Source organism: Rhinoderma darwinii, assembly GCF_050947455.1.
Source record: "Rhinoderma darwinii isolate aRhiDar2 chromosome 1 unlocalized genomic scaffold, aRhiDar2.hap1 SUPER_1_unloc_12, whole genome shotgun sequence".
Taxonomy (NCBI): domain Eukaryota; kingdom Metazoa; phylum Chordata; class Amphibia; order Anura; family Rhinodermatidae; genus Rhinoderma; species Rhinoderma darwinii.
In genome coordinates, this window is record NW_027461648.1 from 442,543 (window position 1) to 457,100 (window position 14,558).

At 44.8% G+C, this 14,558-nt stretch overlaps 1 protein-coding gene across 1 annotated transcript; it reads right to left on the minus strand.

Annotated features, from left to right (window-relative positions):
* Window positions 1–8,501: 8,501 nt before the first annotated feature.
* Window positions 8,502–12,944, minus strand: LOC142669032 (uncharacterized). The gene has a single exon (XM_075847089.1). The coding sequence runs from the start codon at window positions 12,942–12,944 to the stop codon at window positions 8,508–8,510; it is 4,437 nt and encodes a 1,478-aa protein (XP_075703204.1). The 3' UTR covers window positions 8,502–8,507.
* Window positions 12,945–14,558: the final 1,614 nt, after the last annotated feature.

Genomic DNA, 14,558 nt, shown 5'->3' on the forward strand with positions numbered 1-14,558 from the left:
TGTAATCTGTGAGGAGTACATCAGGGTATATGTAATATGTGAGGAGTACATCAGGGTATATGTAATCTGTGAGTACATCAGGATATATGTAATATGTGAGGAGTACATCAGGGTATATGTAATATGTGAGGAGTACATCAGGGTATATGTAATCTGTGAGGAGTACATCAGGGTATATGTAATCTGTGAGGAGTACATCAGGGTATATGTAATATGTGAGGAGTACATCAGGGTATATGGAATATGTGAGGAGTACATCAGGGTATATGTAATCATGTAATCTGTGAGGAGTACATCAGGGTATATGTAATATGTGAGGAGTACATCAGGATATATGTAAACTGTGAGGAGTACATCAGGGTATATGTAATCTGTGAGGAGTACATCAGGGTATATGTAATCTGAGCGGGGTACATCAGGGTATATGTAATCTGTGAGGAGTACATCAGGGTATATGTAATCTGTGAGGAGTACATCAGGGTATATGTAAACTGTGAGGAGTATATCAGGGTATATGTAAAATGTGAGGAGTACATCAGGGTATATGGAATATGTGAGGAGTACATCAGGGTATATGGAATATGTGAGGAGTACATCAGGGTATATGTAATCATGTAATCTGTGAGGAGTACATCAGGGTATATGTAATATGTGAGGAGTACATCAGGATATATGTAAACTGTGAGGAGTACATCAGGGTATATGTAAGCTGTGAGGAGTACATCAGGGTATATGTAATCTGTGAGGAGTACATCAGGATATATGTAATCTGTGAGGAGTACATCAGGGTATATGTAAACTGTGAGGAATACATCAGGGTATATGTAAGCTGTGCGGAGTACATCAGGGTATATGTAATCTGTGCGGAGTACATCAGGGTATATGTAATCTGTGAGGAGTACATCAGGATATATGTAAACTATGCGGAGTACATCAGGGCATATGTAATCACTTTGCGGGGCCGTCGATTGTGTTCTAACCACTTAGAAGCCGCAAACGCTATTGAACGCGGCTTCTAAGGAGTTAATCGGCGGGGACCCTGGGGAAGGAGATGTGACAACTGCTGTTTGTGACAGCAGTTGTCATTGCTCACAGATGGGATGGGGGCGGAATGGCAGTTTTTACCAGGACGTACTATTACTTAAATAGCGAGATCTCGCTATAAATCACAGGTTACAGGGAGATTACGCTTGCTCTGCTGTAAGTACCACAGATACGTTAACGAAGTGTCGGGATTGTGAATAGACATCCCTTCCTGGCTGGACTGTCTAAACAGGCTATGTTCACACGGAGTATTTTGGGGGAGGAATATCTGCCTCAAAATTCCGTTTGGAACTTTGAGGCAGATATTCCTCTCCCTGCACGCCGATTTTCGCGGCGATTATCGCGCCGTTTTTCGCCCGCGGCCATTGAGCGCCGCGGGCATAAAACAGCGAGAAATACGCTTTCTCCTGCCTCCCATTGAAGTCAATGGTGGGTCAGAGGCGGAAGCGCCCAAAGATAGGGCATGTCGCTTCTTTTTCCCGCGAGGCAGTTTTACTGCTCGCGGGAAAAAGACGCCGACGCCTCCCATTGAAATCAATGGGAGGCGTTCTCGGGCCGTTTTTGCCGAGTTTTGCGACGCGGTTTCTGCGTAAAAAAACTCGGCAAAATACCCCGTGTGAACATAGCCTAAGACAACACATAGTGAACAACGCAGAGTTAGGGTATGTTCACACGGCAGTGTCCGTAACGGCTGAAATTACGGGACTGTTTTCAGGAGAAAACAGCTCCGTAATTTCAGCCGACATGGCATGTTGAGGCGCTTTTTCGCTGCGTCAATTACGGACGTAAATGGAGCTGTTTTTCCATGGAGTCAATGGAAAACGGCTTCATTTACGTCTGAAGAAGTGACAGGCACTTCTTTGACGCTGGCGTCTATTTACGCGCCATCTTTTGACAGCGACGCGTAAATTTACGCCTCGTGGGAATAGACCAACGTAAAACCCATTGCTTTCAATGGGCAGATGTTTGCCGATGCTATCGAGCCGCATTTTCGGATGTAAATCGAGGCGGAAAACGCCCGAATTACGTCCGTAAATAAGCTGTGTGAACATACCCTTACTATGCGGTGACTAAATGAATGGAGAGAAGTGCATGATGCTGATTGGTCACTGATTGGTCAGCGTCATACACTCCTCTTTACAACGCCCACTTGGTCTAATGGAAATACACGCCCAGTTAGGCATTAAGAAACTCATTAGCATAAAGCTAAAATCGCTCCTAACGTGGTAAATATAGAACGTTTTTCTAAATAAAAAGCATTACTGTCACCGACATTACAGCGCCGATCTCCTTATGTAGGAAACAGGACACTTATAATGTGGTGACAGCCTCTTTACTTATATAGGAGATAGGGCACTTATAATGTGGTGACAGAGTCTCATTACTTATATAGGAGATAGGGCACTTATAATGTGGTGACAGAGCCTCTTTACTTATATAGGAGATAGGGCACTTATAATGTGGTGACAGAGCCTCTTTACTTATATAGGAGATAGGACACTTATAATGTGGTGACAGCCTCTTTACTTATATAGGAGATAGGACACTTATAATGTGGTGACAGAGCCTCTTTACTTATATAGGAGATAGGACACTTATAATGTGGTGACAGAGTCTCTTTACTTATATAGGAGATAGGACACTTATAATGTGGTGACAGAGTCTCTTTACTTATATAGGAGATAGGGCACTTATAATGTGGTGACAGAGCCTCTTTACTTATATAGGAGATAGGACACTTATAATGTGGTGACAGAGCCTCTTTACTTATATAGGAGATAGGACACTTATAATGTGGTGACAGCCTCTTTACTTATATAGGAGATAGGACACTTATAATGTGGTGACAGAGCCTCTTTACTTATATAGGAGATAGGACACTTATAATGTGGTGACAGAGTCTCTTTACTTATATAGGAGATAGGACACTTATAATGTGGTGACATAGCCTCTTTACTTATATAGGAGATAGGACACTTATAATGTGGTGACAGAGTCTCTTTACTTATATAGAAGATAGGGCACTTATAATGTGGTGACAGCCTCTTTACATAGGACACTTATAATGTGGTGACAGAGCCTCTTTACTTATATAGGAGATAGGACACTTATAATGTGGTGACAGAGCCTCTTTACTTATATAGGAGATAGGGCACTTATAATGTGGTGACAGAGCCTCTTTACTTATATAGGAGATAGGACACTTATAATGTGGTGACAGAGTCTCTTTACTTATATAGGAGATAGGGCACTTATAATGTGGTGACAGAGTCTCTTTACTTATATAGGAGATAGGACACTTATAATGTGGTGACAGAGCCTCTTTACTTATATAGGAGATAGGACACTTATAATGTGGTGACAGAGTCTCTTTACTTATATAGGAGATAGGGCACTTATAATGTGGTGACAGCCTCTTTACTTATATAGGAGATAGGGCACTTATAATGTGGTGACAGAGCCTCTTTACTTATATAGGAGATAGGGCACTTATAATGTGGTGACAGAGCCTCTTTACTTATATAGGAGATAGGACACTTATAATGTGGTGACAGCCTCTTTACTTATATAGGAGATAGGGCACTTATAATGTGGTGACAGAGCCTCTTTACTTATATAGGAGATAGGGCACGTATAATGTGGTGACAGAGTCTCTTTACTTATATAGGAGATAGGACACTTATAATGTGGTGACAGAGCCTCTTTACTTATATAGGAGATAGGACACTTATAATGTGGTGACAGAGCCTCTTTACTTATATAGGAGATAGGACACTTATAATGTGGTGACAGAGCCTCTTTACTTATATAGGAGACAGGGCACTTATAATGTGGTGACAGAGCCTCTTTACTTATATAGGAGATAGGGCACTTATAATGTGGTGACAGAGCCTCTTTACTTATATAGGAGATAGGGCACTTATAATGTGGTGACAGAGCCTCTTTACTTATATAGGAGATAGGGCACTTATAATGTGGTGACAGAGCCTCTTTACTTATATAGGAGATAGGGCACTTATAATGTGGTGACAGAGCCTCTTTACTTATATAGGAGATAGGACACTTATAATGTGGTGACAGAGCCTCTTTACTTATATAGGAGATAGGGCACTTATAATGTGGTGACAGATTCTCTTTACTTATATAGGAGATAGGGCACTTATAATGTGGTGACAGAGCCTCTTTACTTATATAGGAGATAGGACACTTATAATGTGGTGACAGAGCCTCTTTACTTATATAGGAGATAGGGCACTTATAATGTGGTGACAGAGCCTCTTTACTTATATAGGAGATAGGACACTTATAATGTGGTGACAGAGTCTCTTTACTTATATAGGAGATAGGGCACTTATAATGTGGTGACAGAGCCTCTTTACTTATATAGGAGATAGGACACTTATAATGTGGTGACAGAGCCTCTTTACTTATATAGGAGATAGGGCACTTATAATGTGGTGACAGCCTCTTTACTTATATAGGAGATAGGACACTTATAATGTGGTGACAGAGCCTCTTTACTTATATAGGAGATAGGGCACTTATAATGTGGTGACAGAGCCTCTTTACTTATATAGGAGATAGGGCACTTATAATGTGGTGACAGCCTCTTTACTTATATAGGAGATAGGGCACTTATAATGTGGTGACAGAGCCTCTTTACTTATATAGGAGATAGGGCACTTATAATGTGGTGACAGAGCCTCTTTACTTATATAGGAGATAGGACACTTATAATGTGGTGACAGAGCCTCTTTACTTATATAGGAGATAGGGCACTTATAATGTGGTGACAGAGCCTCTTTACTTATATAGGAGATAGGACACTTATAATGTGGTGACAGAGCCTCTTTACTTATATAGCAGATAGGGCACTTATAATGTGGTGACAGAGCCTCTTTACTTATATAGGAGATAGGGCACTTATAATGTGGTGACAGCCTCTTTACTTATATAGGAGATAGGGCACTTATAATGTGGTGACAGAGTCTCATTACTTATATAGGAGATAGGGCACTTATAATGTGGTGACAGAGCCTCTTTACTTATATAGGAGATAGGGCACTTATAATGTGGTGACAGAGTCTATTTACTTATATAGGAGATAGGGCACTTATAATGTGGTGACAGAGCCTCTTTACTTATATAGGAGATAGGGCACTTATAATGTGGTGACAGAGTCTCTTTACTTATATAGGAGATAGGGCACTTATAATGTGGTGACAGAGTCTCTTTACTTATATAGGAGATAGGGCACTTATAATGTGGTGACAGAGCCTCTTTACTTATATAGGAGATAGGACACTTATAATGTGGTGACAGAGCCTCTTTACTTATATAGGAGATAGGGCACTTATAATGTGGTGACAGAGCCTCTTTACTTATATAGGAGATAGGGCACTTATAATGTGGTGACAGAGCCTCTTTACTTATATAGGAGATAGGACACTTATAATGTGGTGACAGAGCCTCTTTACTTATATAGGAGATAGGACACTTATAATATGGTGACAGGGTCTCCTTACTTATATAGGAGATAGGGCACTTATAATGTGGTGACAGAGCCTCTTTACTTATATAGGAGATAGGGCACTTATAATGTGGTGACAGAGTCTCTTTACTTATATAGGAGATAGGACACTTATAATGTGGTGACAGAGCCTCTTTACTTATATAGGAGATAGGGCACTTATAATGTGGTGACAGAGTCTCTTTACTTATATAGGAGATAGGACACTTATAATGTGGAGACAGAGCCTCTTTACTTATATAGGAGATAGGGCACTTATAATGTGGTGACAGAGTCTCTTTACTTATATAGGAGATAGGACACTTATAATGTGGAGACAGAGCCTCTTTACTTATATAGAATATAGGGCACTTATAATGTGGTGACAGAGCCTCTTTACTTATATAGGAGATAGGACACTTATAATGTGGTGACAGAGCCTCTTTACTTATATAGGAGATAGGGCACTTATAATGTGGTGACAGAGTCTCTTTACTTATATAGGAGATAGGACACTTATAATGTGGTGACAGAGCCTCTTTACTTATATAGGAGATAGAACACTTATAATGTGGTGACAGCCTCTTTACTTATATAGGAGATAGGACACTTATAATGTGGTGACAGAGCCTCTTTACTTATATAGGAGATAGGGCACTTATAATGTGGTGACAGAGTCTCTTTACTTATATAGGAGATAGGACACTTATAATGTGGTGACAGAGCCTCTTTACTTATATAGGAGATAGGACACTTATAATGTGGTGACAGAGCCTCTTTACTTATATAGGAGATAGGACACTTATAATGTGGTGACAGAGCCTCTTTACTTATATAGGAGATAGGACACTTATAATGTGGTGACAGCCTCTTTACTTATATAGGAGATAGGACACTTATAATGTGGTGACAGAGCCTCTTTACTTATATAGGAGATAGGACACTTATAATGTGGTGACAGAGTCTCTTTACTTATATAGGAGATAGGGCACTTATAATGTGGTGACAGAGCCTCTTTACTTATATAGGAGATAGGACACTTATAATGTGGTGACAGAGCCTCTTTACTTATATAGGAGATAGGACACTTATAATGTGGAGACAGAGCCTCTTTACTTATATAGGAGATAGGACACTTATAATGTGGTGACAGCCTCTTTACTTATATAGGAGATAGGACACTTATAATGTGGTGACAGAGCCTCTTTACTTATATAGGAGATAGGGCACTTATAATGTGGTGACAGAGCCTCTTTACTTATATAGGAGATAGGGCACTTATAATGTGGTGACAGAGCCTCTTTACTTATATAGGAGATAGGGCACTTATAATGTGGTGACAGAGTCTCATTACTTATATAGGACATAGGGCACTTATAATGTGGTGACAGAGTCTCTTTACTTATATAGGAGATAGGGCACTTATAATGTGGTGACAGAGCCTCTTTACTTATATAGGAGATAGGACACTTATAATGTGGTGACAGAGCCTCTTTACTTATATAGGAGATAGGACACTTATAATGTGGTGACAGCCTCTTTACTTATATAGGAGATAGGACACTTATAATGTGGTGACAGAGCCTCTTTACTTATATAGGAGATAGGGCACTTATAATGTGGTGACAGAGCCTCTTTACTTATATAGGAGATAGGGCACTTATAATGTGGTGACAGAGCCTCTTTACTTATATAGGAGATAGGGCACTTATAATGTGGTGACAGAGTCTCATTACTTATATAGGACATAGGGCACTTATAATGTGGTGACAGAGTCTCTTTACTTATATAGGAGATAGGGCACTTATAATGTGGTGACAGAGCCTCTTTACTTATATAGGAGATAGGACACTTATAATGTGGTGACAGAGCCTCTTTACTTATATAGGAGATAGGACACTTATAATGTGGTGACAGCCTCTTTACTTATATAGGAGATAGGACACTTATAATGTGGTGACAGAGCCTCTTTACTTATATAGGAGATAGGACACTTATAATGTGGTGACAGAGTCTCTTTACTTATATAGGAGATAGGACACTTATAATGTGGTGACATAGCCTCTTTACTTATATAGGAGATAGGACACTTATAATGTGGTGACAGAGTCTCTTTACTTATATAGAAGATAGGGCACTTATAATGTGGTGACAGCCTCTTTACTTATATAGGAGATAGGGCATGTCATGGGGTTCGTTACATTAATACACGATCAACAGAGCCAGAGACGACAGGGCAACTCCAACAGGGTTTATTGCATCCAATGTTGACAGAACAAGTCACGTTCAATGCAGGAACAACACACAGTCCACAAAATAAGGTAGTCACAGGAACATCTTCAGAGTGCTGGCCTCAGCTTCAGCTCTCCTTCAGGTCTAAATCCAGAAGATTCCTATCCTCCCCAGGACAAGCCCTTATATCCACTCAGGGGGAGGAACATCTTGGCAGTTTCTAGTCACCATCATTATAATGACTTTAGTTTGTAGTCATACACTGTCTGTAAGTGAGTTGTGGTCCTTTGTGCTATGATGTGTATTGCCACAGTCAGGATGAGAACACAATGGGGAAGATAATTGGATCACCCTTGTTTGCTGGTCTGCACCTGAGCTGAATATAACTGTGGTGCCTCCTGATGACCCCCTGTGGGGTCTGGACAATGACAACACTTTGTCTTGTGGACTTCACCTCTGACTCGTCCAATTGTCCATAGGCTGGAGACACGACCTGTGGTACTTGATTAGAGAGTTATCCCTCTCTGCTGAGGACTCACAATAAACCACATATAATGCACCATCACAACCTCTCCCCTCATATAATAAGTGAGCTGGCCATGTGGCCTACACAGGCCGCTGGCCACCTCACTCGTAGTGCCCACTGATCCACATTGTAGGACCACAGAACAATTCCCAACAGTTGGCGGGTTCCTCGATCGGTTCAGGGGGGAAGGGCAGTCTATGGCTCTTCTTGTCGGGACAGTCCATCAGCGTTCTGGTGTTGGCTTCCCCGTTTGTATTGGATGGAGAAGCTGTAAGGTTGTAAGGACAGGCTCCACCGCAGTAATCGTCCATTGTCCCCTGACACTCGGTTCAGCCATGTGAGGGGGTTGTGATCCGTTACAATGGTAAAGTCTCTGCCATACAGGTATGGCTGTAATTTTTTGAGAGCCCATACGATGGCAAGGCACTCTTTTTCAATAGTAGCATAGGCAACTTCCCGATCCAGGAGTTTACGACTTATGAAAGCAACTGGATGCTCATGCCCAGCCGCATCTATCTGGCTAAGAACTGCTCCAATCCCGTAAGTGGACGCATCTGTCTGCACAAGGAACCTGCGCTTGTAGTCTGGTGCGGCCAAGACAGGGGCAGTGGTGAGAGCCGTCTTTAATGCTGTAAAGGCTTCCTCGCAGGCAGGTGCCCACTTCACCATTCTTGGCATGTTTTTGCGGGTCAGGTCATTTAGGGGCTTTGCCAGGGCACTGAAATGAGAAACAAATTTTCGGTAGTAACTAGCGGTCCCCAAAAAGGCCAGTACTTGTTTCTTAGTTTGAGGGGTAGGCCAGTTGCTAATGGCTTCCACCTTGGCAGGCTCAGGTCTTAGGGTCCCACCTCCTACTCTGTGCCCCAGATACTGCACCTCAGCCATACCCAACTGGCATTTATCAGGGCGAATTGTCAGTCCTGCTGCGAGAATATGGTCTAGCACTATGCCCAAGTGTTTAAGATGTTCCTCCCATGATGTGCTGAAAATGGCAATATCATCCAAGTATGCACAGGCAAAGTCCTGACATTGTTCTAGCAGCCGGTCTACCAATCTTTGGAAGGTTGCTGGGGCATTTTTCATCCCAAAGGGCATTCCCAAGAACTCAAAGAGGGTAATAAACGCAGATCGCTCCCGGGCATTCTCTGTTAGGGGTATCTGCCAGTACCCCTTGCTCAAGTCTAATGTAGTTACAAATCGAGCACTGGCTAGCCGATCCAGTAGATCGTCAATCCGGGGCATAGGGTACGCGTCACTTTTGGTGGCATCGTTTAGGCGCCGGTAATCTACGCAGAATCGCGTTGTGCCATCCTTTTTGGGCACCAGTACCACAGGGGATGCCCAGGGGCTCTGGGAAGGCCTAATAATCCCAAGTTGTTTCATGTCCGCCAGTTCACTTTTGATCATGTCCCGAACAGCCTCTGGAACTCGGTAGGGGGCCTGCTGGATGGGGCGTTGCCCTTGAGTTTCCACATGGTGACTGGTGAGAGTTGTCCGTCCAGGTGCTGAGGAGAAAGCGGAAGCTCTTGGTCCCAGCAAGGCGAGAATATCATCCTTTTGGATATCTGACAGATGGAGTCCTAGGGGCACTTGGTTCAGAGTACCCCCAGCTCGAGACAGATGCAGAAGGTCTGGTAGGGAGTCGTCTCCTTCCTTATCACTAGGGGGACAGCAGATAGCCAAAACAGGCAGGGATCGGTCGTGGTACTCTTTCAGCATGTTGATGTGGACCGTCTTTTGTCGCCGGCCACTAGGGTCCATGGCAATGACGTAGTTAGTGTCATTAAGTTTTCGGATAACTCGGTAAGGACCATCCCATGTTGCTTGCAGCTTGTTGGCAGGGACAGCGTTAATCATAAGCACTTGTTGTCCTTCAATAAACTCACGGGTCCTGGCTTTCCGATTATACCAGGTCTTCTGGCGGTACTGGGCCTGTTGCAGGTGTTCTTTAGCCAAGGTAGTTAGTCGTGTAAGGCGATCTCGAAATTCCAGAACATACGGAATGACAGGTACTCCAGTGTCGGTGATCTCTCCCTCCCAGTATTCCTTTAGAAGGGTCAGGGGCCCACGGACCTTCCGACCGTAGAGCAGTTCGAAAGGGGAAAATCCGGTTGACTCTTGGGGCACCTCCCGGTAGGCAAACAGGAGATGTGGCAGATATTGCTCCCAGTCCCGTTCAGTGTCTGCAAAGGCGCGAAGCATATTTTTTAGGGTTCCATTGAAACGTTCACACAGTCCATTGGTTTGGGGGTGGTATGGGGTGGTGCGAATGGCTCGGACGCCACAGGTGTGCCAGAGAGACTGGACCAGGTCTGACATGAACTGAGTTCCTTGGTCTGATAGTATTTCACTGGGGAACCCTACTCGGGTAAAGATGGTAACAAGAGCCTCTGCTACCTTCATGGCTGTAATGCTGGACAGAGCCACGGCCTCAGGATAGCGGGTGGCATAATCCACCACCGTCAGAATAAACCGTTTCCCTGTTCTGCTGGGGTGCGCCAAAGGTCCTATTATATCCACAGCTACACGCTGAAATGGCTCCTCAATGATTGGCAGGGATTGCAGGGGTACCTTGTGACGAGCACCTGGATGTCGCATCCGTTGGCACACATCACAGGTACGGCAGTATCGAACTACTGATTGTGAAACGCCAGGCCAGTAAAAGTTGTGGGTGATTCTTTTCTCTGTCCGTTTCCTACCTTGATGACCCGATAAGGGGATGTCATGAGCCAGTTGGAGTAGCTGCAGCCTATACTTTTGGGGGACAATGAGTTGCCTGGTAGTCGCTTCAGGGTTGACCCCACCCCGGGCCTCTACTAACCGATAATACAATCCCTTATCCCTGGTGATCCTATCGCCATTCTCTCCCTCCTGCCCAGTTTCTGCCCTTAGTTTAATAGCTGCCAAGGTCGGATCACCTTCTATTTCTTGCCTAAACTCTTCCCGGTCCCAAAAGTCTCTCAATGTAGAAGCAGTAGATGTAGCTCTTACCAGTTCAGTTGGGGGTCCTGGATGCTGCTCCACAGTAAAATCAGAAATTCTTTGTGCTTGGGCAGCTTGGTTACGGGTGACAGCTCCCACAAAATGGCACTGTAATTCCCCAATGTCATTCCCAAGGAGAACATCCGCGGGAAGTCCACCCATAACTCCAATCCAACACAGTCTTTCTCCGTAACCATAATCCAAATGTACAGCAGCCTTCTGGATATATTTGCGAGTACCCCCTGCCAGTGCGATGGGTATTCCTGGGCCTTGATGGATTGCCTCTGGCCGAACCACACGTGGGTCAGCAATGGTCAGGAACGCCCCAGTGTCTCTAAAGCCAGTCACCTTATATCCATCAATAAAAACATCCTGCAGATGGCGCTGCCTTTGCTCTGGGTAACTTTTCGCAAGGGACTGAATGCCATATAAGCCAGGGGGGGTCTCCGTGATGCAGGGTTCGGTAGTCCACTCTGGTGGGGGTGGTGGGAACTCTTCCTCAGGCAGGATGGAGTGCACAAGATGCCCAGGGGGAGGGGGGAAAGGTCGGAGCTCCCTTCGATTTCTTGAGGGGCAGCTAGACTGTAAGTGGCCAGGCTGACCGCACCCATAACACTTCCTTTCTGAGATCCCTCCATATCGCGGTCGGAACTGTGGGGCCCCTGGATTGGTTGGCATGGTTGTTATTGGCCTGCGGATGGGTTGAGGGCCGTATATGACAGGAGGTGGCCGGGGGGCTGGGTTAGATTGAGGTTTATTGTCCAGTAGCCTCCTCCACTGAGGTTTGATGGTAAGTGCCTCATCAGCCAGGGCTGCAGCTCCATTCAATGTTGGTGGCTTACGTTCGCGGACCCATTCCCGTATTTCCTGGGGGCACTTGGTATAAAACTGTTCTTTCAGGAACGCTTGTAGAATATCGTCCACAGTGAAGGCGCTCTCGGCTTCCAGCCATCTCTGACACGCCCGGGACATTTTATGGGCATACATCCTAAAAGATCCACCAGCAGTACAGGGAAGGTCTCGGAATTGGGCCCGATGTGAGTCTGGGGTGACGGCATAGTAGTCCAAAATAGTTTGTTTCACAATGTCATAGTCCCGGTTCCACTGTGCGTCTAGGGTCCGGTATGCTTCTGCGGCTCCCCCTTCAAGGAGCCCCACTAAAACACGCATCCAATCAGAGGTGGGTACATCCAGCAGGGCGCACTGCTGTTCAAAGTCCTGGAAAAACCCTTCCACATCCCCAGTTTCCTCATTAAACGGCTTGAATTCCTTCCGGGTGACCCGTAAAGTTTCCCGGTTTCTCCGGCTCTCACCCCAGGTAATATTCTGCCCTCTTTCGGCCTCCATTGCAGCCTGTCTCTGTTTTGCCATGTTAGCAGCTTCCAGCTGATACTCCTGAGTAACGATTGATCCCAGAGCTGCCATTTCCTCCTCATACCACACTAACCATTGGCTTTTAGCGGTAAGAGCCCCTGTCTCCGGAGCATGTCCATTAGCCACCTGGGAGGAGGTCACCTGGCTAGCACTCACCAGTAGATCAATTAATGGCTCTTTAGATAGTCCCTGGTAGTTCAGGCCAAGTCCTCGGGCTCGTTCTTGGAGACTAAGTACGGTCCAGTTCCGGAACTCATTCGCTGGGTGGTTCTCCATGGAGCTGCACTCTGTTGATCCCACTTCTGACACCAGTTGTCATGGGGTTCGTTACATTAATACACGATCAACAGAGCCAGAGACGACAGGGCAACTCCAACAGGGTTTATTGCATCCAATGTTGACAGAACAAGTCACGTTCAATGCAGGAACAACACACAGTCCACAAAATAAGGTAGTCACAGGAACATCTTCAGAGTGCTGGCCTCAGCTTCAGCTCTCCTTCAGGTCTAAATCCAGAAGATTCCTATCCTCCCCAGGACAAGCCCTTATATCCACTCAGGGGGAGGAACATCTTGGCAGTTTCTAGTCACCATCATTATAATGACTTTAGTTTGTAGTCATACACTGTCTGTAAGTGAGTTGTGGTCCTTTGTGCTATGATGTGTATTGCCACAGTCAGGATGAGAACACAATGGGGAAGATAATTGGATCACCCTTGTTTGCTGGTCTGCACCTGAGCTGAATATAACTGTGGTGCCCAGGGGCGTAGCTAGAGGCTCATGGGCCCCGATGCAAAAATTCTTACTGGGCCCCCCCCCCCCGCAAACTTCTCATGGCCGACGGTCCGCAGCTTTCAGCTGCATCGCTGGGTCTCCTAAGTGACCCAACAATGCAGCACTAGCAGCCGGGGGCGTCACTATGGCTGGGTTCACACACACTATTTACGGACGTAATTCGGGCGTTTTAGCATTGAATTACGTCCGAAAATGCGGCTCAAAAGCGTCGGCAAACATCTGCCCATTCATTTGAATGGGTCTTACGATGTTCTGTGCCGACGGTCTTTTTTTTTTACGCGCCGCTGTCAAAAGGCGGAGCGTAAAAAAGACGCCCGCGTCAAAAAAGTGCCTGTCACTTCTTCAGACGTAAATAGAGCCGTTTTCCATGGACTCCATGGAAAACCAGCTTCAATTACTTCCGTAATGGACGCAGCAAAAGGCACATGCCATTACGGCTGAAATTACGGTGCTGTTTTCTCCTGAAAACAGCACCGTAATTTCAGCCATAACAGACGCTGCCGTGTGAACATACCCTCAGGGCTTAAGATGTCAGGGAAATAGCCCCAATACATATGTGTCCGCCCAAAAAAAAGTGTGTATATGAGACAGCATAGCATATCTATAGCACTACGACCCTATACACTATGGATAGGATTAGATACAGTGGCTGAGCAGACAGTATCACACATGATAGGATTAGATACAGTGGCTCAGAAGGCAGTATCACACATGATAGGATTAGATACAGTGGCTCAGCAGACAGTATCACACATGATCGGATTAGATATAGGGCCCAGCAGACAGTATCACACAAGATACGATTAGATACAGGGCCCAGCAGACAGTATCACACATGATTGGATTAGATACACAGCTCAGCAGACAGTATCACACATGATAGGATTAGATACAGGGCCCAGCTCGCTGACATTGCGGCTCCAGCGCTGGACCCAGGAAAGGTAAGAATAATAATTTTGCTTCTTTATGTGTTACTGATTATTTTTGTGTGTTTGTGTTTTTTTTACAGGTTCGGTTGTTGGACTTCGGAGTCGAGGACTTCAATGACGGCGTTTTTTTTATTCTCAATAAAATGGTTAATGAGGGTTGTTTTTTT

What these genes read in the sequence shown, in the direction of transcription:
- LOC142669032 (XM_075847089.1), bottom strand. Translation starts at nt 12,944, where the DNA reads ATGGAGAACCACCCAGCGAATGAGTTCCGGAACTGGACCGTACTTAGT.